Source organism: Lissotriton vulgaris, chromosome 6, assembly GCF_964263255.1.
Source record: "Lissotriton vulgaris chromosome 6, aLisVul1.2, whole genome shotgun sequence".
Taxonomy (NCBI): Eukaryota; Metazoa; Chordata; class Amphibia; order Caudata; family Salamandridae; genus Lissotriton; species Lissotriton vulgaris.
Genome location: NC_141694.1, coordinates 1,738,608,878 through 1,738,635,468, shown reverse-complemented (window position 1 = coordinate 1,738,635,468; position 26,591 = coordinate 1,738,608,878). Strand labels below are relative to the sequence as shown.

The window sequence follows — 26,591 nt, the reverse complement described above, 5'->3', positions numbered from 1 at the left end:
ATGTTATATTAAGTATGAGGTTACCAAAAGTTACGTATACAATTTTAATTTTGTTAAATTAGCCTAACATCTTATTTAAAAATTAATGTAATACATTTACTTATTTTATTTTAAAAAAAACATTCATTTATTTTAAGTAAATACATTAATTTACCTTAACATTATTTGTCATGAACTTCTATTGTAAGTTCCGACCTCCATTATTTATGGGAGGGTGTTGCTGAACCAGTGGTTGGCCATGTATCATCCTGGAGTACATTTACTACAGTTTTGGGACCTTTTGTAACGTAGTAATAGTAGGAGTAAGTCCATTCCTATTCAGACTGCACTTCTGAGGGTGGGTGCTCACTGCTCTCCCTTAATCTCATAAGTATTCTCCATTTTCCAGTCACGCCCTACTGTTCACCACACATTCACTACTAAAATCTTTGCAAGTGAATATCTCCGCTGTCAGTGCGCGTTTTCCTGCATAGAAAAGATAGTAGAGACAGACCTCCACATGGAACAGCATTTTGTAGTGCGTTGGTAGGGCTATTGCGGCACTAAAGCACTACAAATGTAGCTTGCTGATGGACCCCCCCCTTCAGTTTTCTTCCTCTAAAAACATTCGCACATTACGTCCTTGACCCAGTCTTTCCATTGTGTGGTTTGCGTTGTTATACAAACAAAAACAAGGCAGTTAGGACGAGGAACTTGGACTGTAATGAGGAAGGCTAGGCCCTGTAATAATGAGGAATCCTGGTAAGTATTTGGGGCATTACTGCTGAATTTCACATGCTGGAAGCATGAGAAATGTAAGTCACTCATGTTAATGTCCAATCTTCATATACTATGTTAACTCTGAACCCCGGTTAGAGGAGAGGAGCAGATTTTTCTGTAAAGACTAGCTTTTTAAAAATGATTATCAATTAATTTTCTTTAAGGGTTCTTCACTGACCCTTTTAAATGCCCGTATACACACAGCAAACATTCTTCTTTTGTAGTGTTGTGGTGATGTATTAGTGAACTTGCAGTCAATTAAATTGTGACAGCCATTTTGCCAGATGGAACCAGAAGTGTAATACTCAAAAACTACCACAGGTTTGGAAAGCATTTCAAAGGTTTATTTACAACTGTCACAGTGACAAAAAAAGTTTTGAAAAAAATTCTAGCTTCTCCCTGAGCCTCAAATAAGAATTACAGAAATATAGTATATATAATGTATAGTACAACAGATTTTACTTGAGTGCTTTTTGTTCTGATACATTAACAAGAAATACACGAATAACGCCCAAAGGATGCAGACAAGTATACAGAAATCCTTAAGGGTTTGGACAGTGTTCCCTTTGGGATTTGAACATCCAACAGTAGGAAAGGGTGGGGTAGACTTCATTTTGCTTCATGTTACTAGAAAGGTTTAAAGTGTCCATCTTTGTCTGGAAAGCAAATCAGAAGACGAATCAGTAGACAAAACACATCACAATGGAATGAGCCAAACTATTATATGGTTCAGGAGCATGTTCCATTCCATGATTTGACAAGGGATAACATCCTATGACTGCAGTTCAATGATGCCACAAAAAAATACAGACTATACACCAAGAAATACTGAACGGATTCAGTGTGACGTCCATGGAAAACAACCTGTTTTACTGTTCAAAACAGTCTAGTCACAAGCAACAATATTCACAAGAACTGGCTTACTGCTCCTTGAGTTGGAAACTGCAACACAACTGGATTTATTGCTAATATGTTACAGACAAAGACAAGGACACATCTGGATCATCTGATATGCAAGAAACCCGTTCCCCACAGCCCACTACTGAAACAGCATGTTAACACTCATGAGGTATCGATCCTAGAACAAATACACAATTTCTGAAAAACAGGAAGAAATGACAAAGGTAGTTGCACAATTCTATTTATCCTCCACAGTTCTCCAAATGTGCACATTTCCCTTTTTACCTGGTCAGAAAGGTAATTTAAAGGAGAGAAGTGGTGCTAGGTTTGGCGAACAAATGTCTACTCAAAACCAGTGTGCTGAAGCTAGAGGCCATTCAGGAGAGGAAATAAAAAAAACAAAGGGGTTTTGCGCCAAATGTTGTTACATAACTCATGTCTGTATACATTTAAAAAGGGAAGACAGACTCCCAATAGCATACTGCCCACAGGCTATGAATCCAACATGTAATACTGGTCTCAGAAGTAGGAGCTGGTGCTTCTCCCATAATACTGGGTTACCAAGTTTCCATGCACCTCATGGCACGCGCTTGTCCCAGATACTTTGCATACTATTTGCACACCATTCTCTCCCTTCATTTACTTATTGCACAATTCAAAATTAGCATCAGGGACAACCCACTCCTCACCCCTCATTTGCATTCTTGAAAGGCTGCTTGTTCCTAGGCCAGAAAAAAAAGCAGGCAACAGTTACCATATAGGTACATGACCTTACTGTCAGGCCACATACCCAAGGAAAGCCACCCCCTCACAAACAATGTGCTAGAATTAAGTGCTTTGCATGACATGGTTTAGGGACAAGGGTCTTGCACATTTCATGAGTAGGTTTGTTACTCCACATCAGAACACCCTTGCTTTATGGCTGCATAAATGCTTGCGGTTACCATCTCCAGTTAGAAGCCAGACTGAACTCAACTTTAACAGCCCTAGGTGCCGCATATAGTTTTAAAACGTATTTCTACTTTCAAGGGTAGAAAAGCGTAAGTAGACAAGGCTTCAGCTTCACAAGATATGTCAATTTGTTGAAAGTAGTCTCCTTTTTCAACTTCGGCACCAATTTCTCTGGCTTCTGTTGTCTTAGGGGGAAAACACTCCTAGTCATAACCACCTAAGACAGCAAACATTTCTAGTTGATTCCTCTGAATACAGGGCATGTCATGTTGAGGGCTTTAGGTTTTCACTAGGGTGAAAGAAAAACAAAAACCTCCATCACAAACTGGATTTGCCGTTTAATCTAATTCAGGCCATACGAGTCTTCTCCCTCAAGATGATAAAGCTGAGTGATAGCTTCTAGCACATTCCACTCTCACTGCTCCTCCCCTTGCTGGTTTGTGTCTTCATGGTTCTGTTCCTTCTCCTCTTCTACCACAAACTCCTCTGGAGGCCACCTGAGCTCCCCGCTCTCCACATCCCCATCAGTGGGCTCCACCACAATGGAGGGCAGGCGGTCCTTCAATTTGCAATAGCGGTCAAAATCTGTTGGATCTGGAAAGATCTGAAATAAAAAGAACAAAACATCATTAATTGAAATAGACCTGTTTGTAACAGATTATGAAGTCCTTAAATTATTTTACTGAATAGCGCACATAAATCACGTAATGTATAGACTGCAAACAAATACGCTTTAGGAAAATGTTTTAAATGTAGTAAGTATTGCTAATGAGCAAATATTGGCAGACTGGCAAAAACAGGAAAATGTATACTGCAGAAGGGAAGGCGGCAAATTGTAACAGGAGAAAAATATTGTGATATTTAGGGGCCTGATTACAATGGCTGTCAGATTAGCATCCGACTACCATCATTTCAGGCAGGTGTCTGCAGTTCCACCTGCCCAATTACAAGGCGAGTGCTGTGCATGACAGACTTCGGTTACGTTAATAATTACTTGTAGAGCGCACGTTCACCGGGGAGGTTTCATGGCGCTAGCTCTAGCGTATGCCAGGACCAAGCAAGAGTTACACGCGGGCCTGTCTAAATAGCCATGTTTTGAGCCTTTTCCTGAAGCTTAGGAGGTTGTTGAATGATCGGATTTCCAACGGAAGGGAGTTCCATAATCTGGTGGCCAGAGTCGCAAACCTGCATCCGCCCTGGCATTGAAGCTTGAAAGGCAGGGTGACCAGGAGGTAGAGGTTGGCGGAACTGAGGTTGCAAGGGGGTGTACCTAGGAAGAAGGCTTTTGATGAATTAGGGGCAGCGGCCGTGGAGGGACTTCAAAATGATACAGGTCCTCTTAAATGCAATGCGTTGGGGGATGGGGAGCCAGTGAAGTTTTTTAGCAGGGGTCTGGCAGATTGCCAACGTGGCTGCTGGTGAATCAGTCTGGCCGCCTTGTTCTGGACCAGCTGAAGGCTTTTGCTGAGGAAGAGTGGTTGGCCTAGGTAAATAGAATTGGCATAGTCCAGGTGTGACAGTAACCGGGCTATCACAACCTGGATCAGGGCCCAATAGGTGAACATGCGGCTGATCTTCCCGATCCTACGGAGCAGGAAGAAGCAGGAGGACAGAACCATGCCTACTTGGGTCTTTAGAGATGGATCATTATTGATGATCACCCCTAGGCTTTTTACCGAGGAGGATGGTATGGGCGGAGGGCCAAGTTCTGTAGGCCAATAATGTGGGCCCCAGAGGATTTGGCTGTTCCTGTTCAGAACTAGTTCGGTCTTGCCGGGGTTCAGCTTCAGATGGTTTTGGTCCATCCACTGACGGATGTGAAGCATTGTACCCTGGAACTACTGAATTGATTCAGGGGAGTTGTCTATTGTGAAGATCAACTGGAGATCATCCGCATAGTTAAAAGTGGTAGTTTTACGTTCCTTCAGAGACTGATAAAGAGTAACAGATACAAGTTGAACAGTAAGGGGGACAGTGCGGATGTCTGAGACCCTGCATGTCGTGGGAAGTTTGGGAGCAGTGAAAGGGGCTAAGCGTACCGCTTGAGTGCGGTCTCTGAGAAAATACCTGATCCAACTGTAGGCCGAGTCGCAGATGCCGGCCTGTTTAACACGGTCCAATAAGATGGCATGATTGACCGTGTCAAATGCGGAGGAGAGGTCCAGAAGGACCAAGGCCTGAGTGATTCCTTGGTCTGCATTTCCTCGTAGGGCATCCAATACTGCAACAATGACTGTCTGGGAGGAGTGGGCATGGCGAAACCCTGCTTGATGGGGGTCTAAGTAATAAGACTGCTCCACGAAGTTGGACAGGTGAGTAGCTACATGAGCTTCAAGGACCTTGGCCAAATAGGGGAGCAGAGAGATGGGTCTTTAGTTGGAGGGGTTTTGGGGGTCTGCTCCTGGTTTTTTTTAAGGAGGGGGACTACGGCTGCCTCCTTGAAGGCTTTGGGGACCCTGCCCTGAGATAAAAATTTGTTAAGGAGAAAGATTTGTTAAGGAAGGTCAGGATAGGGAGCGAGAGGACCAAGAAGGCGTCATTTAGGATATGCGGGGGACAGCAGTCCCTTGGTGAACCAGATTTCACCCTGGCCAGTAGAGCCTGCGCATCTGAGTGGAAAGTGGTCCAGGGTAAGAGTTGAGAATCGTGGCCTGGGAGTCCTCCTTGGGGCAGGAGACAGGAATACTAGCTTTGATATTGGCATGTTTTTCCAAGCAGTATTTGTTCAGGGAGTCACACATCTTGAGTGGCCGCAGATTTGGGGAGGATTCTCTCAGCGTTGGATAACTCGTTCACTATGGCGAAGATGTCCTTTGATTTGTAGTTCGACTTTGCGATTTTTGCCGAGAAGCAGGTGGTTTTGGCTGAGAATGGCTTTTTTGTAGTCTTTGAGCAGTCTGATAACGGAGTTTTTTTGCTTCCGGGGCAAAGGCCAGTCTAGATTTCCTCTTTGGCGAATGTCTAGTTTTTGAGCCCTGAACTCAGGGGAAAACCATTTCTGGGCTTCAGAGCGGCAGGCAATTTTGAGTTTAAGCGGGGTATGTTTATCGCTGGCCGCTAGTAGCCAGGCTGAGATGTTAGCTTCAGCAAGATCCACATCCGGGTTATCTGCAGGGGTGGAACTGACTATACTGTCCAAGAAGTCCTGTTTATCAAGGTTGCTCCATTTTCTAATCAGGTCCCCCTCGGACGCAGGGGACTTGCTACAAGTAGGGATGGAGAAGGTGAAGTTTATTAAGTGGTGGTTGGACCAAATACATGGTGATCGTGGGTGTAGAGACCGTGAGGTTAGTTTTCCACACCTGGTCCAGCGTGTGGCCTTTGATGTGTGCAGCAGAGGAGATCTTGTGGGTGAAGTTGAGGTTGGAGAGGAGTTCCAACAGTTCAGTGGCATGGGGTCTGCCAGATTCATTGTTGCACCAGTCGTTAAGGTCACCTAGTAGAAGTATTTTTGCATATAATCTGACCAGATTTGCCAGCTGCTCACTCAGTGAGAGGGGGAATGACGACATGTTGAGGGGGTCCGTATATCAGGGTGCATATTAGTTGCCCTGCACTAGAGTCAAGTTTAATAATCATGTTGTCTGCGGCAGGGAGATTTAAGGAGGACATAGAAGTAAAAGAGTGGTCTTTGTGGATGATGGCCGCCACTCTGCCTCCCGCTTTTCCTGGGATCCGGTTGACATGTAAGATGTAATTGTTATGGGGAAGGGCCGCCAGAATGTCATGAGTGGAATCAGGGTTTAACAATGTCTCAGTGATAAAGATGTCAGGCTTATCCAACAGGAAGAGAAAGATATCCAACTGATGTTTGACGAGGGAGCATGTGTTAAGGTAGAGTATACGTAGAGTGGTGTTTTTTGACCTGCGCAAGAGTAGGCTTCTAACGCTGGTGAGAGATGGTGTGCGGGAGCCCTTGCAGTGTGCTCTGCTTTTGGAGGATTCCTGTGCGTTTAAGGTGTGCGTGGATAGCTGGGCAGAGCGCGAGGTCCACCGGATGTAAATTTCTTAGTTCCTCCGAGGAGTAGGTGGTGATTTGTGCAGAGGGACTGCCCCTTGGGCACGACCTGGCGCAGACGGGCGCAGACTGGCTTGTCTTTGGTGAGCCCGCGCTGTGTGGGCCATAAGAGCAATACCCCGCCTCTGACTCCTCCCCCACCCGGCGTGATTGGCTAAGGCCGAGGGGTGTGCTGAGGAGGGAGAGAGGGAGCTGAGAGCGATGCGTGCAAGGTAAGATTCTAAGTAGTAATCACTTAAAAAGAAAATAGCAGCAGAGTTCCATATAGTTTTAAAACAATTTTTAACAAGCGATCTAAGCGCAAGTTACAGCGGTCCACTGGGTAGCGGCACCGTAGCTGGAGTGCCCGCTCCATGAAAAGGCAGTCAGAAAGGGCCCTCGTAATCCCTACTGCAGAGCCTCTGCTGGCACTGCCCCCATTGTAGGGATTACTGTCGGACTGACACTCATACTCGTTGAGCCTGTCGGAGGCATCGGTTGGTCCCTCCACAGTCCGATTGACCGCACTGTAACATGGCGGTAAGACCTCTCAGCTTGACATAATGGTGGACTGCAATGGGGGGGGGGTGGGCACAATCTGGCCCATAGAAATGAACATTCAAGACAATGGATTTGCACAAGGGTCCCACAACAAGAACGCTAAGCTAAACCTCAACATAAAGAAGCATGGTAAAGTTCAAACTAAATTAAGCGAAGGATCATTGCAAGTTTAAGTAGTTGGCATATGTATAAATCTGTGAATGGGTAATTTACAGGTAACAAGCAGATTGCTACACAGGAAAGGAAGAGCAGAACAGGCTTGGACATTTTGAACTGTCCAAGGTATGAGACCAAAAAAGAAAAAACCACCAAGCACAATGAAGGAGACAAAAGCCAGAGGGCCAGATGTGTAAGTTGGCACCAGTAAAGCCTGTGAAGAGAATACAAAGCATCAGAACACTACACTGAACATATGAAGCAAAATGATACACCATTAAAAGCAAATTGCTGCAGCAAATTCACTGTTTCTGCATGGCAACCCAAGAGTTTGCCTTTTTCTTACACTTTTTGGCTTGCTAAGGGACTCTGCACGTCCCTAATATTTAGAAGGGTATAGAGTCTGTTTTCTCTAAATCACAAGCTGTAGGTTGGAACTCCCCATTTAGCCTATTAACTTCACTATAAGTCCATATATACAGCCTTAAGTATGCATGCATATGGCATTAAAAGTTAAATGTAGCGACAAGACAGACCGGGACAACTGCTTTTGCCATATAGAGAAGAGCACCTTGTTAGCTCAAGGGCAGGATGCCAATATATAAAATTAAGACCCGCTATGTGTTGGGTTAGTGTGCCCCAATAGTAAAATAAAACCTCAATGCTTTTTCGCGCTGAAGACCTGGCTAGATCATGCTCTAATAGCACTGGGTGAGATTAAAATCTTATTTTCCAACCTAGTTAGGATAGGCCTACAGCAATGATTGAAAGTTACTTCCTGCTTAGTTTTTAAACTCTGACATTGGTGAAATAAGATATGTTAACTTAAGCAGAAAGTAGCTTTAAATAAATGTGTTATAGGTTGGCTTAAACTTAACTTGGTGTCTTTGCTTATGTTCTAAAATAGTTTGGGAATTTCATTATGATCTGTTCTTTTGAATGGTTACTTTTTGAACTTAGCACACACTTCTCTGGCGATTGCCTGCTGCTTGTGACATGGGGTTGAGGAGGGATTCTCAGAATTGTGTTTTAATCTAACCAGAGTTCATTTATCGAGTTGGTGTCCACTCAACCAAATTAATATCCCCGTTTTGGACAGTGGCAAATTTATATGTCACTAAATATGCAACAAAATGTATGCTATTTGGACGGGATTTGTCAATCTACGCTGTTTATTTTTATCCAAATACCAGTATGGCATACAATGTGTGAACGAAAATGACATGGCTATTAGGGATTGGTGCGCTACTGAAAGGGCAGGAAAAAGCTGAGTAAGATTGGGAGTGTAAGAGGAACCAATAGACGAGCTGGAGAGGGCTAGGAAAGAGTGAGTAGCAGGGACACAAACCTGAAACAGCAGAAGGGCAAGAGTAAGAGCAACATCCTAAGTGCACAGCTCTGGTGCACTAAAATAAAAATGTGGGTTCCTGAATGTAAGCATTTGGAAGAAAAGTCATCCAATCAAAGGTAGTGAAGAAATGGGCCAAGAGAAGGCCAAACTAGAAATGGAGGAAACGCTAGTTATTAAGCAGTAAGCAAGTGAGGGAGATGGGAAAGCCAACCAATCATGGCCAATGGGTTAATACAGAGCCCACCAATTATTGGTAACAGAGCTGAATGTAATTCTGAATGAGGTTTCTTAAAAAATGAGGAAGATGGCGAATAAAATGTAGTCTTTAGATTTAAAATACCAGAGGGAAGGAAAATTAATATTAAAGCAGGCAAAATTAAAGCAGGCAAAATTGTAGAAAACGTATCTATAAAATCTTGTTCAAGCGCCACATGTTGAACTCCTTACAAGGGTAAGGCATTTCGTTCAGTGTATTGTAGCCTCACTGCAGGGAATCAGTGTCAGTTTCTATCACAGCTCCACTCTTGCTTCATTAACCTTCCTTGGTCTGTCTAGTCTCCCTAGCATTGTGGATATTTTAATTGTATTTTTCAGCAGAGTGCATGTGTTAAATCGCAATCTATTCATTCGTATCATCGGTGTCAGACTTCTGGAACTCGTGGTCAAGGGCTGCAGTAGCCTTTAGAGAATATTGTTTATGGCTCTTGTTAAAGGGGATCAGTCAAAAAAGAAATGTTTGGGTGCTGAGAAGGGTTTGGAAGATTAAAAAAGGACCTTAAACAAGCACTGTCAAAGCCAAAAGGTCTGGGGTGGTCTGCTTGCCATTTGACATTTGTTTTGTTATGGTTTTGGGAAAACGTTTGTTCAGGGAGCTGCTGGGTGTTTGTCAATCTGAAAAAAAAATTGGTCTCAAAATAGCACACATTACCATATCTAACATCCAAGGGGAACTACTTGCGAGTGGATGCGCTCATTGTGAAAGGGCAGCATGCCATAACCAAGTTGAGTCAGCCACTGACTGAAGTGAGCTGAAGCATTGCCCCTTGATGCATGCTTGAGTGGGTTGGAGAATAATGTGAACGGCAACTACAGACAAATGGATTAAGTGTGGCGGAAAACCCCTATAAGTAACAATGTCACTCATTTTAGTAAACTCAAAGGATCTTGGTTACCAGACCTAAAACAGCCAATCGTTCTGCCACTGGCTGCCAGGCAAGAAGGATAGAAAGCAAGAATCAATGGAGGACTGAAAAGGACAGACTGAACAGAAAGGGAGGAACGAAAGAATGACTGGAAAGACAGGAAAAGAGGGAAAGAAATCTGGGAAGAAATCGGCTGGAAAGAAAAGTAGGAAAGAAGCAAGAGAAAGAAAGCAACCAAGGGAAGCCAAAAAGATACATTAAAAAAGTGTTTTAAGTGCTACAAATTTAGCACGATAAATGCAGATTTTCTTCCTCAGCAAAGTTTATTAAAGTACCATTAGTGAAATGGAGTCCAGAATAAACGTTATGAATAATGGTCTGCTTATGAATTCATATGTTGAATATTGAAGCTTTCGGTTTGCATACTGCATGCATAGTAAAATTAGACCAGCTTGATACTGAACAGTTTCAAATGGACGCAATCTGTTTTCCTGTGTATTTCACAGCATCTGATGGAAGCGTGGAATGTGGCCTGTGCTCACATCTGGTAGAAAGGCCCTGCATTCACCTCAGGCTTTAAACACAAAGGCAACACTAAAGTAATGGTAAAGTAAAAACAAAAACGCAGGCACAAAAATAAACTCTTGCATGCAAATGTGCTCAGTGAAAGAGCAAAATGCAGTTACTCCAAGTGAAGTCTAGAGCCTGATGTAGGCTGCCCATTGACCCACGCTGTATTGGGCCGAAGCAAAATGCGAATGACAGTTCAATGGATGAAGCGAGGTGGCTGAAGGCTCCTTTAAGTAGGTACACACAATGTTGGTACAATCAAAAGTCCTTGGCTAATGCCAGACCTAAAAACTGACCCATGATTTGTCATTCAATGCAAAAATATTCTAAGTAAACACACAATATAATGTTCAATGTGGCATCACTTACAGTACATCTATGGAGTCCAGCCTCTAAAACCGCTATACCACAAAGACCGTGCTATTGCGATGAGCTTTTATTTTTTTTAACTGCATTAACGCTGTGTGATTAACATACTGAATGAGATTCTGCTGAGAAGATTCTTATTTTAATCTGGATAATGTAGGCCTGGATATCAAAATTGTTTAATGCCTATTGCCATGTTATTCTTGTATGTTGAATAATAATTATAATTACACCATAGAAATATAATGACATACATCCATGTCTGCATATCAAAATAGAATATTTTTATTTCAATCCACAAAATTTACAAAAGCATCAAGACATACAGTGGGACAATTTTCAATACAAAAAGAAACTAAGATTGCGAAACTCAGGCACTAAGCATGGTTGCCCAAGTAAAACCGAGCATGGTAGGCCACATACATATTCACACCTTTGCATAGAGATCATTGTATTTCTATGGTGTAATTTAAAATTATCATTCAATGTGGGGGACCATTGTTTCCAGATTGATGCTCAGACCCAAGGTTCCGTCTATATACACTTGGGTGCTCTTGCCTCTTCATAGTATTTCATTCTTGCAGTCATCTTGGTCCTTTTCATATTGTGAATCCATCGCAGAAAAGATTTTTTAGACCAGGTTTTCAACACAATGTCACTCATGTACAACATGGTTTGTTCTCAAGGTTCGTTTTCATGCTATGTTCGCATAGTGAACGTTTTCCCATGGTCTCACCTACTGGGACCACCGTGCCATTATCATGAGAAAGTAACTGACTTATAGCAGAATTTGTACTAACTATAAAGGTCACAGGAGCACCAGGGATGGGAACTTCATTAAATGAATCTGTGGACAGTGACGACAAATTATTTTAAACTGTACTGTTCTTTCTATAACATGATTGGGTGGTATTTCTAGGACTTTTGCACATTAACAGCAAATGTATGATTATATTATGGCCTATCAAATGGTGTTTAGCTCACTCTCCCCAAATCTTTAAGAGGGGACTCTGTCTGACCTCCGATTTCTGACTTAATCACTGAGCTGAATTATGCTCTGTTCTGCCACTTAAAAACTAGCTGACTGCCATTTATTTGCTTTCTGTAATGCCTTTAATTTACCAATAAACTTTGGTTTTCATTATAATTCTTGCCAGTCTTTACTGTGAATCCTAACGTGCTTTAAATTTAACCTTGAATTTGTATTTGATATCCGGGTTACATGTTTACGAAATCCAGTTGTGCTGCAATAAAATCCTTCGGGGAGTATCCTCGCTCCGGGTCATCAGTAGGGCTTTTATTTTTAAGACAGAAAAGCGATATATGCTTTGTTTTGATTCATCATGATCTGCTAATTTAACTGCACTGCTTTAATAAGCAATCTGACATTCGTGCAACAGTGCAGGTTAAAATTATACAAACCACAATCCATCCTACATAATGGAAAAGAAAAATGCCCCGATATGTAGAAAGTACTGATTAACACCTTCGACGCTCATGACGAGCTCAGCTCGTCATGAAACAATGGGAATCAAGAAATAACAGCACAGGAGGAAAATAACACTAGCATCGATGGTGTTAACAGCTTTGCCAAGTACCACGCATCAGGAGTTAGACAAACGCATTTTAGTGCTGGTGTCCGCATCACAGCACTAAAATGCATTAGTCACGCCATGGGACCTCCTCAAGGCATGCTTTACTATGGCACTGCAAGCGTGCTAGCACTGACTGCTGTCCTGCCAGAGGAGAACACCGAGCACTGTGCTTGCATGTCTTGTAGCAATGGCACGGTGCGCACCCTGGAGAGGGTGCTCTTCGTGGTCAAAGTTCAGGTGGGTTTGCGGGCGGCTGCTGTTCTCCATGCACATCCGCCCTTCTCTTGCGTGTTCATTCACAGTGTAGTTAGTCGACCACCGGTATGCAGTGCTGCGTATTTTAGGTCGGTGAGGGGTATCACACGCTGTAAAAGACTCATCTAAAGGGAAATGTATGTAAAGGTGCAGGGTTGTTCAGCTCAATCGAAATGAACAAATCTAGTTATGATCACAGCCTCAGAGGTATTTTAGTTCTTGGTTACTGGCGGGTGCCACAATCCTAAATGAATCAAAGGGGAGCTCAGCCAGTGGCCAGGGCTCTGCGTACCATGTGGTTCTGCTGTGTCTAACAAAAAACAAATATCCAGCAGGAAGTATCCACATGGATGTGGGGTTGCACCTTGCCTATGTTCACTTACAGCAATACAAGCCGTCTCCCTTCCCCCCCCCCCAACAGTCTGACATGGCGATTGGCCCCAGGGCTCTCCGGTAGAGCAGGGGTGGCGGCAGCCTTTATAGCAGCAATACTGTGCAGGATAAAGCAAGGCTAGTCATGTCAAGCTGGACTTTGAGAAATATTCAGCACAGAAGAGCACCTTGTGGCCACCAGCCCTGCCCGATGAAGACACCCTGGCTCTCATCCTAAAAGTGAGTTACTGAGGCGGCACTGGTCACAGGTGGGTTGTGCTTTGACAGATGGTGGCGAGGGATAGGCCAGTAGAGTTTCCACCTTTCCCAGTGAGTAATACAGGCACTTTGGTCATGTTTTAAGATTCTGCAAAAGCCCAGACATGATAAACAGGACCTTATACTAAATAGTCGTTTTTCATTTTTAACATTTCTTTTCTGCCTTTTATTACTTTATCAGTCACGGAGCTCTGCAACACATTTTAAAGTGCTTTACTCCAATGTTTGCATTAAGAGGAAAAATACCAGCTTTAGGTGACTTTTTGCTGGGACATTTAAAATACTAGGTCGGGCAGATAAAAAATAAAATAAAAAAAACACAGCCAGTAAGCAACACTTGAGGCCGGTTCTGGTCGCTGTACCTGGAGCCAGAATAACTTCAACTACTGGGTTGGATGGATATGTATGGTGTCTGATTGCACTGGGCAGGGCTGACTGGGTCATATTGGGAAGGGGACTACTAGAAGGGACTAGGCAGGACCACGCGGTTTCTGTTGGGCGTTAGTTGGTCTAGAACGGGCTGGGCAGGGCAGCACCGGTCCTGGTGGATATGAATGGGGCTAGAATGGCATTCAGCTGGCTGGGATTGCTGATGGAAGTACGTAGGGTCAGAGTGCATTGAGCAGGGGTAGCTATGCTGGAAGCATGCAGGGATTCAACACACTGGGTGGTTCTGATGCGGTTTTTTGTTTTACTTGGGATGTACTGGGTGGGTCAGACTACTTCAGATTGTGTTTTAAAATAGAAAGTAGAGTCTGGTTAGTACTTCACATTGCCCAAAACGCTATCATTTGGGATTTTTAGCTCTCAATGTGGACTTCATTGCTTATTTCTACTGGCAAGAAAGCGTCACTCGTGTTACGCACTGGGAGGTAGAACATCACTCACAAGTACACTAAAAACATGGAAATGTCAATCAATCTGGAAACCGGGCAGCTATGCATGAATCACCTCTTGTACACACTAAAAGTCAGGCACCACGTCACTTGCTGTCCGACCACAGTCATGGTGACAACCTAAATACATGAATGATCTTGCTTTAAGACAACCAAATGCTGGATGAACACGAAGCTTCATTCTGCAATGAACTCCTACTGTTGAAAACAAACTGAATCAATTCCCAGAGCGCAGCGAGTTCGAGCTCCTACTGCTCTGTGGGAGCTGCTCGGCACCTCCACTTCTTGTAAAGAAATAGAATAAAGACTGTGGGCATCATTGTGCTTCCCAGTTTACCAACTTCAGTCTTTTCTGGCTTGGTTATTTACTGTTGCAAACTGGGAATCTTGGCATGGCTATCAGAAAAAATTAAATTAAGTAAATTTTTAAAAAGTGCGTTTGAATAAAGGTGCAGCCTGGTAGCCAAGTGCAGGTACTGGACCTCCCACCCCCGCTCCCAAAAAAGTAAAAATAACAGAATGAAGAGTGGGTCGAGAGTTTGTGGGGAGAAGTCTATGCCAGAGCAGGGAAAAGACAGAAGCAGTCAGGGGGGCGGAGGGGGATTCATGAGTAACGGAAAAGACGCAGACGAGGGTGTTGGAAAAAAACAATGTAAAGAGGGAGCAACAGAGGACCTAGTGGGAGGAGGGGTTGAAAGTACAATTCACAAAAAAATAAGAGAAAGAAGCAACAAATAAGCTGGAGGCAGGTTACGCAAACGATAAAGTGGGTGATGCGGGGGGCAGGGTTGGGGCTGCAGCACAAGTGGGAGAGACCTAGAAAACAGGCGCAATCAAGGATTTCCGAAAGGAAAAGAAATAGTCCGAGTGAAGGCAATGGAAGGTTACAAGCCAGGCAATCAGAAGGATGTAAAGAGGCCATGCCCCAGGGAAGGGACAAAGAGGAAGGCAGGCCACTGAATAGGAAACCAGCAAATAGACGACAAACTAAACCAGTGGTAAGTAATGACCAGGCTGTAAGCCCATGCAAATTATTCTGTAATCAGACAGCTTAAGCTACCAGGAAGGCAAGACCTAAAACTACTGAGCAATCCTTCTATAAGAGGGAAGCATTCCCTCGGGTATGCAGTATATTGCATTGCAGCCACTTTCATCTAATTTTGATTGCTCATAGCATAATCAAGGCAGAGGTGTGAGTGTATATTCCAAGGACGCCTCCTAGAATCAGGCTGGTGAACTCTGCAAAGCGCTTGGATCTCACAAATAACCACAGGGCAGTTCATCTTCCGGATACTCAAGGGAAACATCATGATTCGCTTACAAGGATGGGACTGAACAGAAGCAGACCAGGAGACCAGCGTTGTCATTTATTTCACTGAAAATAATGCGTTTTAGTGTCTCCATGCACCAGAGAGATGGGTAGCTACTGCAGAAATTGCCTATACGGCTGGGACATTCTAAAGATGCGATTTCCCCTTTAGTTCTAGCAACTATCAAGATGACTCAATTAAGTAGGAAAAGGAACTAACTCTCTATCAAACCACCTTAACTGTACTTTTCCCACGGATAGATATGAGTATTTGTCATTTGTTTTCAGTCAAAGATTTTCCATAAAGGTGACATTTATTCACCAGACGCTCTGGAACAAGTTTAGTTCTAAATAGCAGGGCTGAGCCATCTACATACAACAGAAGGGGACTATTATGGTAAATAACGAGATTTGGGGAGGGGGGTATGCATGAAAGGAAACATCCTCGTTAGCCAATGTGGCAAGAACATCTCTTTAGCAGGTCCCTTTAACCAACTCATAGGACAGTACATAACCACTGGATGCCCAAAATGGACTTTAAATCTTAGAGCTAAACGAAGTATTTGTAATAGCACCAGAAACCTTTCTTCTACCCCCACCCTGGGCAGCACGGATCATAATTTGGACTTGTCAACCAAGTCAATGAACTAAACAAGCCCTTACAAGTCTAATCCCCTCCATCTTTTTTGATCTGGACATATTTCCCCATCATGTGATACAAGTAAAATACAGGTTTTTTTCAAGCACAGCTGAACTTGAGAGAATTCCTGCCGTGAATGCCCATTTCAATAACCTCACCCGGATTATTCCTCCAAGGACCAATATATCGAGGAAGCTCATCTCCTAAAGTGGTTGCCATTCCTGCACGGTTGCGGCTCGTTCAATTAAAAATATTACATAGGATTTAAGTAACGGGGCCCCGCCTAGTGCAGATGGGTTTGTCAGACTCTGGGTTGTGTAGACGTAGGTGTGGTCCCATGGGGACGTTCCTTCATGTTATCTGGGAATGCCGATATGTGGCTGAGTACTGGAGTAAGATTCACAACACTATTCATGAGATCTTGGGGTTCTCCTTACTACCTGAGGCACGGAGGTGCCTCCTTAACATATGGGAGCCAAACGACCTTAACTCCGCAGACACAATGGGTTACATTGAGTTACATGGTAACCAAAAGGAACATTGCACAACATTGGGAATTTGAGCAGCCTCCCACCCTTGAGACCTGGAAGAGCAACTTCGATTGGAGCGTGTTCCGGGAAAAACTGTTTTATGCAAGGGGCCGCCCTCGAAAGTGGGCCTCAATATAGGGACCTTGGAATCATTATAGAGGAGGAATTTGTGTGCCTCCCAGGAACGCTGTTTTGGATGTACCCCGATCCCTGTAGGATCTTTGCTGTGTATGTACTTGTGTCCCGTGCCCCCCCTGTGGGAAAGGTGTTGAAGGCGACATGATTCTTCTGTACTCTATTTTTCACTGATGCTTTGTTTTAATAAAAAGGATTGTTAAAAAAATATATATCGAGGAAGAACATGGCGGTATAAGTGCTACATAAATTCGATTGCAAAGTCTGTGGTCTAGGGAAAGTCCACGAGAACAGTGAAAAGCACACCCAGCCTCAGGCTCTTGCTACCACGCTCCAGGCCCTCATTCGGTTACTTCCCTCAAGATATCTGGTGTCTGCTGGAAAATTAGTACAGATCTTATGGAGTATAAAGTGTTGACAATTTCCACAAAACCTCTCCAGGGTCGGGACACCTCATACATAGAATGTCTGCACACCACCACAAAGAGTGGGGGGGGGGGGGGGTTTACAAAAACAGCATCCAGTGCCTGTATATGGGCAACAGTCTGTAGCCCAGGGGGCTTCCCTCAAGAAACTAAAGATGGTTTCGATGGCAGGGGTTGCTCACCACAGATTCAGGGACCAGTGGTGGCTGGTGACATTTGAAAGTGGTGGGCGGAAATTCTGTCAGAGTGCACCATGGCGAGCAAGCAAGCCCAAACATCTTAAGGAGATAGGGGGACAGGGGGGGGGGGGGGGGGGGGGAGGGGGTACATGGTGAGTTTCCAAATCAATTTGAAAATCAAGAACGTTGATAAGCAATAGTGAAAGTGCAGTTATTACAATAATAAAAGTTCTTTGTGCAGCATAAGTAACCTCCAGAGAGACGTCATCTGTTATGTTATGTTACATACATTTGTAATGTGCACTGCTGCCCCAGCTAAGGGGCGTCCAGGCGCATGGCAGGTAAAAATGCAACACCACAGGAAACACAACAGAAGGGAGGAAAGTGAATTTATTAAAACAAGAAGGTTTTTAAGGCTTTACGAAAGACTAAAAGATCATCTAGCAGTCGCAACTCTACAGGAAGGGAGTTCCAGAGCTCGGCTGCTCTGACCCGGAAGGAACGGCCACCGACCCGACACAGCCTGTATCGGGGAATCACAGTAAGTGCATGACCCATGGATCTCAGGGGCCGAGTAGGCACATACCAAGACAAAAGGTCCGCAAGAATAGGGGGACCTACTCCCCTCAAAATCTTGAACGCCATACACAGCACTTTAAACTGAATTCTGGCCCTGATAGGCAACCAGTGCAGTGATCTCAAAGTGCTGGAGGCAGAACAAGTGCGGGGTAGGCCAACAATAGCTCTCGCCGCAGCGTTCTGGACGCGTTGGAGGCGGGTAACCTCAGCCACGTTGGACCCTACCAGAAGAGAGCTGGCATAGTCCAGGCGAGATAACACTGTAGCCTGGACTATCAGCTGCCTGGTGCGATGGTCAAAGAACTTCAAAACCGGGCGAAGCGACCGTAAGATACCAAAGCAACAGGCCGCGATTTTCTTCGTGTGGCCAACGTAGCTGAGGGAGGGATCCATCCATACTCCTAAGTTCTTTAATTCCGTGACCGGGAGGGGGGCCGGCCCCAGCTCCGTAGGCCACCACCTGTCCCCCCATAGCTCCGATCTCTTGCCTACGATCATGATCTCTGTTTTCTTAGCGTTGAGCTGGAGACAGTTGTTCTTCATCCAGCTCGCCACCGCCCTAAGTCCACTCTGAAACCTGGGGGCATCCCAGTCCGCATCCCCGCTGATCGCAACCGCTAGCTGAGTGTCGTCAGCATATGAGACCATAGTCATGCCCCATTGCTTGACGACCTCAGCCAGCGGTCTCACGTAGAGATTAAACAACGTGGGACTCAGCGAGGATCCTTGCGGCACCCCCTGTTACAAAGGATGGAATTGGGACTGGAACGGTGGGACTGCAACGCTAAAGAAACGATTGTCTAGAAAAGACCGGAACCACTGGAGGGCAGGTCCACCCAGCCCAATCTCCTCCAGGCGATGCAACAGGATAGGATGCGAGACAGTATCAAACGCGGCGCTCAAGTCTAATAAGACGAGCGCTGCTGTCTGTCCCGCATCCATCACCGTGCGAAGGTGTTCAGCCATGGAGAGGAGGGCGGTCTCCGTGCTGTGTCCAGCACGGAACCCATTCTGGGTGGGATCCAAGATGTTAGCATGGATAAGGTGAGCCGAAAGAACTTTGTTGACATGGGCCTCCAACACTTTGGTCGGCCACGGAAGTAAGGAGATGGGCCGGTAGTTTTCAGGTTTATCTGGATCCAGAGACGGCTTCTTCAAAATGGGAGAGACCACTGCCCGCTTCCAGCTAGCGGGTACCGTGCTTGATTCCAACGAGATGTTAATCAAGGAGTGAACCACGGCCCGTCCCACAAACGACTGCTCTCTAAAAAGAGTCGCTGTAAGCGGATCAGCGGGGGACCCTGATTTGACCTGCAGAGCCAGGAGGTCAAACCCCTCTGATGTCAGCGGGGGCAGCACATGCAGGGTGGAAGCACCATAGATGTTGATCGGGGGCTCAGCCGGAGGCCCTGTACAAGGGAACGTCCGATAGATGTTTTGGACCTTTTCCAAAAAAAAAAAAAACAAGCGAGAGCCTCACAGTGAGTGGTGGAACCAGTCGTCGTAGTACAGGCACGCTTTGCCAAAAGATCCTTCATCAATTTAAAGATGGTTTTAGAGGGGTTGGAGCTGTTGCCGAATTCAGTAGCGTAGTAAGCTGCCCGAGCTTGGCAAACAGCCCGATGGTATACTTTGACGGAGGCGAGATAAATAGCTTTTTTCCCGCTATCGTACGCCTTCCGCCAAGCCCTCTCTGCTCGCCTACAACTACCCTTGAGTGTACGTAGGGCGCCATCGTACCACGGACTGGAGTCCCTGGAGCTGACTTTACAAGCGGTAAGTGGAATAAGGGCGTCAAGCGCCTTGGAGATCCAGGAGCAGAACTTCTCGTAACCTGAGTCAACCAGCAACGGAGGTTCTAAAGGCTCCTCGGCGAGGACACGGTGTAAGTCCTCCAGCCGTAATTTACTCCATTGCCGCCTTGTAACCAGCTTTGCCGGGGGAACAGTAATCATTCCCGGCAAAGGGGTACAGATGGTAACCAAAGAGTGGTCCGTCCAGCCAAGAGGTGTGACGGCGGAGACAGCAGCGTCTGCCAAATTGGTGAAAAAAGGATCTAAGGTATGGCCGCCTGTATGAGTAGGCTGGCAGACCATTTGCACCAGTTGAAGGGCCTCCAGGTCAGCAAGAATACCGCTAACCGAGGGGGAGGTAAGGTTCTCAAAATGTAAGTTGAGGTCTCCCAAAATCGAGAAATTGGAGCAGCCTACCGCCAAGGAACTAACCATGTCAGGGAAGGCCGCTCTAAACGCCACATCACTCCCAGGGGGGCGATAAACCACCATCCCCGAGAGTGTGAAATGTGGGGTGACCGAGATCTTAAACACCGCACTTTCACATCCCGCAATGGTCAGACCAGACCAACTACCAGTGAGGCCAGGTCGCATGGCCAACGCAATACCCCCTCCCCTGGTAGGTCGATTAAGGGTAAAAACCGAAAAATCAGAGGGAAATGCCAAGTTGATAATGGCCACATCGTCATCCTTCAACCACGTCTCGGTGATGGCTACGATGTCCGGGGCCTCTTCCTGTATCAGGTCAAACACGGCCTGATAATGCAGCACCAGAGACCTGGCATTCAGGCTGAAGATGCGAAGGGAATGCTCGGCGCGGTTCCTACTAAGGGCAACCGCAGGATTTTCGTGTGAGCTCAGGGTAGGGGGATCCAAAGACCACCTTCCACACGCACAGTGAAAGGGGCCCACTAGTGGGTGTATAGGGGGAAGGGTACAACTCACAATTGAACGACCTATACCCCGCAGAGTGTCGCCAGAGTACACCAGCATGGTAACGAGAGCCGAGAGCAACTCTCAAGGACCCCGGATGCCCGCAGCGCCCTGCGCGTCCTCAGCGCGGACGGGCGCAGACGGGCAGGACTCCGGCACGACTCCGGCTAAGCGACGGCGTCCCACTGCGCGTTCCCGCTGCGCGGGAGAGGACGACTTTAAATAGGCGTTCCTTGGAGCCGAGCGAGCGTCAAAACGCTCCAAGATGGCGCCCGCAAACAAACCACAAAGCCCAAAGCAAGATGGCGCCTAAAGCTGCAACCCAGGGCCACCCACGGAACCCGGACCCGCCAAGTGACGGTGCTTTAGTAAATTTTACGTGCGGTAAGAGGGAGGGGGGGATCTATACCCATGTCCTGCCAAAAGTAAGGGAACAGTAAAAGCCCAGCCGACAAAAGAACAAAACTGAAGTTTAAAAATGCAGAGCGAGCAGAGCGCTCGTACCAGCGCGCTAAGGGTAGAAGCAGTACCTGACCAGAATCCAAATACCGAGTCCGCCTTAAATAGGCGTTCCTTGGAGCCGAGCGAGCGTCAAAACGCTCCAAGATGGCGCCCGCAAACAAACCACAAAGCCCAAAGCAAGATGGCGCCTAAAGCTGCAACCCAGGGCCACCCACGGAACCCGGACCCGCCAAGTGACGGTGCTTTAGTAAATTTTACGTGCGGTAAGAGGGAGGGGGGGATCTATACCCATGTCCTGCCAAAAGTAAGGGAACAGTAAAAGCCCAGCCGACAAAAGAACAAAACTGAAGTTTAAAAATGCAGAGCGAGCAGAGCGCTCGTACCAGCGCGCTAAGGGTAGAAGCAGTACCTGACCTGATGATCTTACATACGAGAGTAGCCAAACACCAAAACAATTTACATACATATTGTTAATCGCATTGCTCTACATGAAACAATGAAACTGGTACAACATGCAATAGTTGTACAATGGATGTCAACACTTCGGAGCTCCCCCTCACTTTCAGATATTATGTATGTACAGTCGAATTTGTGTAGAGAAATCCTTTGTGTTGCAACGAACAGCTGAAACAAGCCACTACATTGTTCAAGTGACGTCGCATTTTATCAACGTCAACCACTATTCCCAGCGCGATGCAGGACTAAAAGATTGTGGCCTAGCCAGGGCTGATTTAAAATAAACCTCCCTGAATCCTCGTATATTTCCGAACAAGTTGTCTGCAGGCTGCCACGCATATCGCATTAAAGGCACCTGCATCTGTGAGCAACCCCTGCCATCCAAACCATCTTTAGTTTCTTGAAGGTAGCCCCATGGGCTACGCACTGTTGCCCATATACAGGCATTGCATGCTGTTTTTGTAAACCCCCGCTCTGTTGAATATTTACCATCAGAACTGATTACTCGTTTCCATGGAGCATCTCAAATTCGGGAGGTTCCACCAGTCAAACCTCACACGATCAATGCCAGAGCCATGGACAACAGATGCCCCTCCTAGGAAGGTCCAGTAATCCCAGGTCCTAATGTTTACCAGGGTAAGCCATAACTCTTGATAAGACTACTTGGGAGTTCGACACAACTGGAGCCCAGCAAAAGCTCCCTGGAGGCAGGGCTAATGACCAAGACGGGCGGCGCGCTGGGCCCAAGCCATCACTACCATTACTGTTACTAAAGAACGTATTCCGGTCCAATCTTTCATTCTTCAAAGCAATATAGAACCTTGGTCCATTTATGGAGACTACAACTCCCAGAATGCAACGAGCTGTTAAAAACCATGGCTTACCAGTGCTGCTGCAAAGAGAGATAATGGGTTTCCAAACACTGACGGGCGGTACGCTCAAGACATCAGTTTGCCCCAGTGGGCCAAAAGCACAAAGCCACACATGTAAATGTGAGCATCTTTAATCACTTCCCCCCCTCCCCTTGATGGGTCCCATTATTTGCAGTATTGTGGCATACTAGTTTCAGCGACACCAAGACCCCCTCGCCCTCCCACCGGCAGGTCCACATGACCCTTCCACTGCCCCCCACGCCACCCCAATCGGCCGCTTACACAACGCGATTCCAGCAGAAAAGACGGCCTGTCAATTTTTCACATTGAAACAGCAATTCATTTCCTTGCAGAAAATGTTATTCAGCTCTTTCACTTGGCGTCGTAATAACGTTATCTGGAACAGCTGCAAGAAGGCTGACCCCGAGGTCAACTCTTTCCACTAACTCATGCTTTTAAATCACGGCAGAGCGCAAAACAAAAGTTGAAACAGTAAACGCGCCCTAGGCCAGCACAGGCTCAGCAATAAACCCATCCCAGGGGCTAGATGGGAGAAGGGTGAGGGGCGAAGAGTAGGCATGAGCGGATTTTGCGGATTGGCAATCCGCGAATTTGCGGATTTGCAAACTCGCAATCCGCAAAATCCGCGAATTCCCGCGAATTTGCGGATTTTTTTTTTTTTTGTGTTCGCCCGTGTTTCTGCCAGTTCGCGAGGGTTTTTACAATTTCGCAATTTGCGAACTTACCTGTCGGGTCGCAAGTTTTGCGAACTTGTTGTTTCTACGTGTCCAACCTGTTTGGGACACTCTTCTTCATCACTGCCACTCTCTGTCACCACTGCCACTCTCTGACTACTCATGCCACCCTCTGGCCCACCCATGCCACCCTCTGTTTCATCACCACACCCTCTGGTTGTCCAGTGTACATTATTTTTGGCAAAGCAAAGCACACCTTCCCTGCCTCAAGTGACCTGAATTAATTTGGGGCTGATTAATGTGTCACAGAATATTTTTTTAGCTGGCACCTGCTTCCTTAGTGCGCCCTGATTAGTGATCTTTTGCACTTGCTAAGTGCTTTCATTGTTGCAAAATTAGTTACAACACCTGCCCTGCCCCAACTGACAATAATGAATTAGGGGCTGATTAATGGATTTTAACTTCCAGCCTGGCTCCTGCTTGTCTCCCTTAGCTGTAATTCAGGACCTTTGTGGCATATGTGTAACTATTCTGAGGTTCAGAGCAGGGTCACATAATAGTTGCAACTGGCAACTGAACTCTGGAGGGGCCCCTCAGGAAGCACTACAGGAAATGGCTACTAATGATGAGCCTGAACTTTTGAACCTGGTAAGTAGTTACTTTCAGTTTTGCTAAAATCGTATTTCTGCAATTTCGCACTTATTCGCGGGGCGCGAACTCACGCGAACAGTGCGAGCAGTGCGAGCAAAATCCGCTGCTCGCGGATTTGCGGATTTTTCAGGAAATTCGCAAATCTCGCGGATTGCGGATTTCCCGAAAATCCGCAAAATCCGCGAGCGGAACGGATTTTCCGCCCATGCCTAGCGAAGAGGGGGCGGAAATGATAACGAGGGGAAAATGTATCGTGCCAGTAATTCGCTCTAGACAGATAAGATACGATTAAACGTATCCCAACACTCAGTAGCAGGTTGTATTAAATTACAATCGATTTACATCCGATAAGTTCAACTTCCTCCAGAATTAGCTGCCAGGAAGGCTCTGGGCGCGCGGCGCTCGCCAGTGGCACGAAGAGAGCATGCGCTCAAAGCTGGGAACGGCTGACTCTGCCTTTCATCCTTCAGAGGTTGATACAGTAAGTATGAAGTAATAACTGCTATTTGCAACACTACAAGCGGCAGTATGCCACATCTAAAAATGCGAAAAACGAACAAGGGGGGGGGGGGGGGGGGAGTAGAATCTACCTCCTGTATAGTAATAAACAATATGATTCTACTCTATCTGGCAAAGTGGTTCTTATTTATTTGGTTTTGAAATAACATTTTTTGTGGTTAGAAAAAAATAAATAAAATAGTGTGTTGCTGCTCCTTGAGATGTCAAGGGAAGCACTTCGTGTTTAAAATACCCCTCACACACTAAGTCTCATAGTGTCATGCTTCATCATAGGGGTCTTCCCGTCCCTCGGCGGGGCAGGGCGTTCTACCTACGACTACGCAGGAGCACTTTATTTTTTTGAAAATAGGTCTAGGAGGTGAGTGAGTGGGAGGGTCAGTGAAGAAATGCTACATGGAGGGTACTTAAAAGGTCCCTGGCTAGTGGAAAATAAACACTTTGTTCACTTCCCTAGCTGGGAACATTAAAAATGGGGTTCTAATCAGTGGAGGCTGGATTTGTATTAAATACCTTCTATTGGGTCTACATGTTTCGTAAGCAGTCTCCACTACTTTACTCGTTCCCAGCTAGGGAAGTGAATAAAGTGTTTTTCCACTAGCCAGGGAAGTTTTAAGTACCCTCAATCTAGCATTTCTTCACTGACCCTACCACTCACACTCACAGACCTAATTTTAAAAAAATCAAGTGCTCCCGCGTAGTCCTAGGTAGTAACACATAATAGTCGTTTTGACGAGCTCTGGGAATTCATGACTCTGAATCGAAGGATTGCTGGAGGGAACGTGAACTCGCTGTGACGGTTGGGCTTTAGATGCTGCAGGCTTAAGACACAGGGAGAGCTACCAGGAGGTTTCATTTCTAGCCAAGGCGATGCCGGCCCGATTCCCCGAGCTAGTCAAAACGACTCCATAGTCCAGGCCGGGTTCCCCCGGTAAACACATAAAAGAATTGTGAAAGCATCTCGACATCCATCCCACGAGACACCATTTACAGGATTTAGAAGAAGTCTTTTTGGTCCTGAGGAGAACCACGCAATTGGGGGTTTGAAACGTGTCGACCTCGTCGGACCTTTGTCAACATAAAAATTAGAAGGACTGTGTTATGACATTATTGGATACATTCCAACTGATTTCTCTTTTTTGATCACTCAAGTTCTATGAAAAAGTTGGGTTCAATAATTTGGTTTTTCGAAGCGTTCTTTCTTTGACAAAGGTCCATACCTCAGTGGTATATGTTGTATGTGATGTGAATGTGTGCTGAATGTATGGAGTGAGTAAGGTATGTTGTGGATGTCGTGCTAATCTGTAAAGAGATAGTCTGTAATAAAAACTATTTGTTTGTATATATTTTGCATATGCACAAGAAATGTCTGAGAAAAAATGAAAAATAACTTGATAAATTAAAAGGACTAAAATAAACTAGTGACGTTGGTTCCAACAGACTGCTATGTTTTGTTCATAACGGTTTTTGTTTAAAAGGTATTTAGCTAAGTCCAGCACTGGCAGTTGTGTTGTTGTTTTGGTTGATTTGACTTAGCCTTGCTGGTTAAGAGTCAGGACCCTGTTTTGTTCTCCAGATTCATTAACAGCCATTATTGGCAGTATGTCAGAGCAATACTGCTCAATTATTGAATCCAAGGATCAGAAATGTTAGCAAATGTATGTGCCAGCTCTGCCAGTATCCTCTGCCCCTCAATTCAATTGTGCACGGTAGGAGGTTAGGATGTGCCTAAGGGCAAGGGCTGTCGACCTCAAAGCTGAGGAACCGGGTTAGAGTCTCGGCAACGACACTCAACATCCTGTGATTCTGGGCAAATCACTTAATCTCCCCGTGCCTAACAAAAATGAATGTGTCCTTATATAACTAAACTGGTGCTCATGTAAAGCGCTCTGATACCGGATGTCTCAGGTCTAGTTTGCGCTATATAAAATAAAAAAGTGCAGAAACTGAGGCCTGTATAGGTCCTGCATCCCAAGCTATGCAAACAGATGCGTCACTCAGCGCATCAAAGTGTGCCCAGATGACTGGAAGAATAGATGCAGTGCAGGCTCCTACCCAGTGGACCAGATCTACATTATGTTTAAAATTGCAGATCCACGATTATAAATCTATGTGCTCTACAAACTCAGACTAATTAATACTCCTACCCAAGGGTTAGATGCCTAGTCTGATGGCTACTCATCTGGTGCGAGTCCTGAGGAAGACTGGTTCAATATTGTACCAGCCAAAACAGTAGATGGCACTATGGCATGTGATCACAATTACC

General features: G+C 45.6%; 1 protein-coding gene across 1 annotated transcript in view; it reads right to left on the bottom strand.

The window, feature by feature from the left end:
* Positions 1-1,081: 1,081 nt before the first annotated feature.
* LBH (LBH regulator of Wnt signaling pathway) overlaps positions 1,082-26,591 on the bottom strand; it is a 37,556-nt gene continuing 12,046 nt past the window's right edge. Inside the window, exon 3 of the mRNA XM_086927974.1 lies at positions 1,082-3,214. Within this exon, the coding sequence (XP_086784100.1) occupies positions 3,026-3,214 (189 nt within the window). The 3' untranslated portion in view covers positions 1,082-3,025. The remainder of the gene's footprint in view (positions 3,215-26,591) is intronic.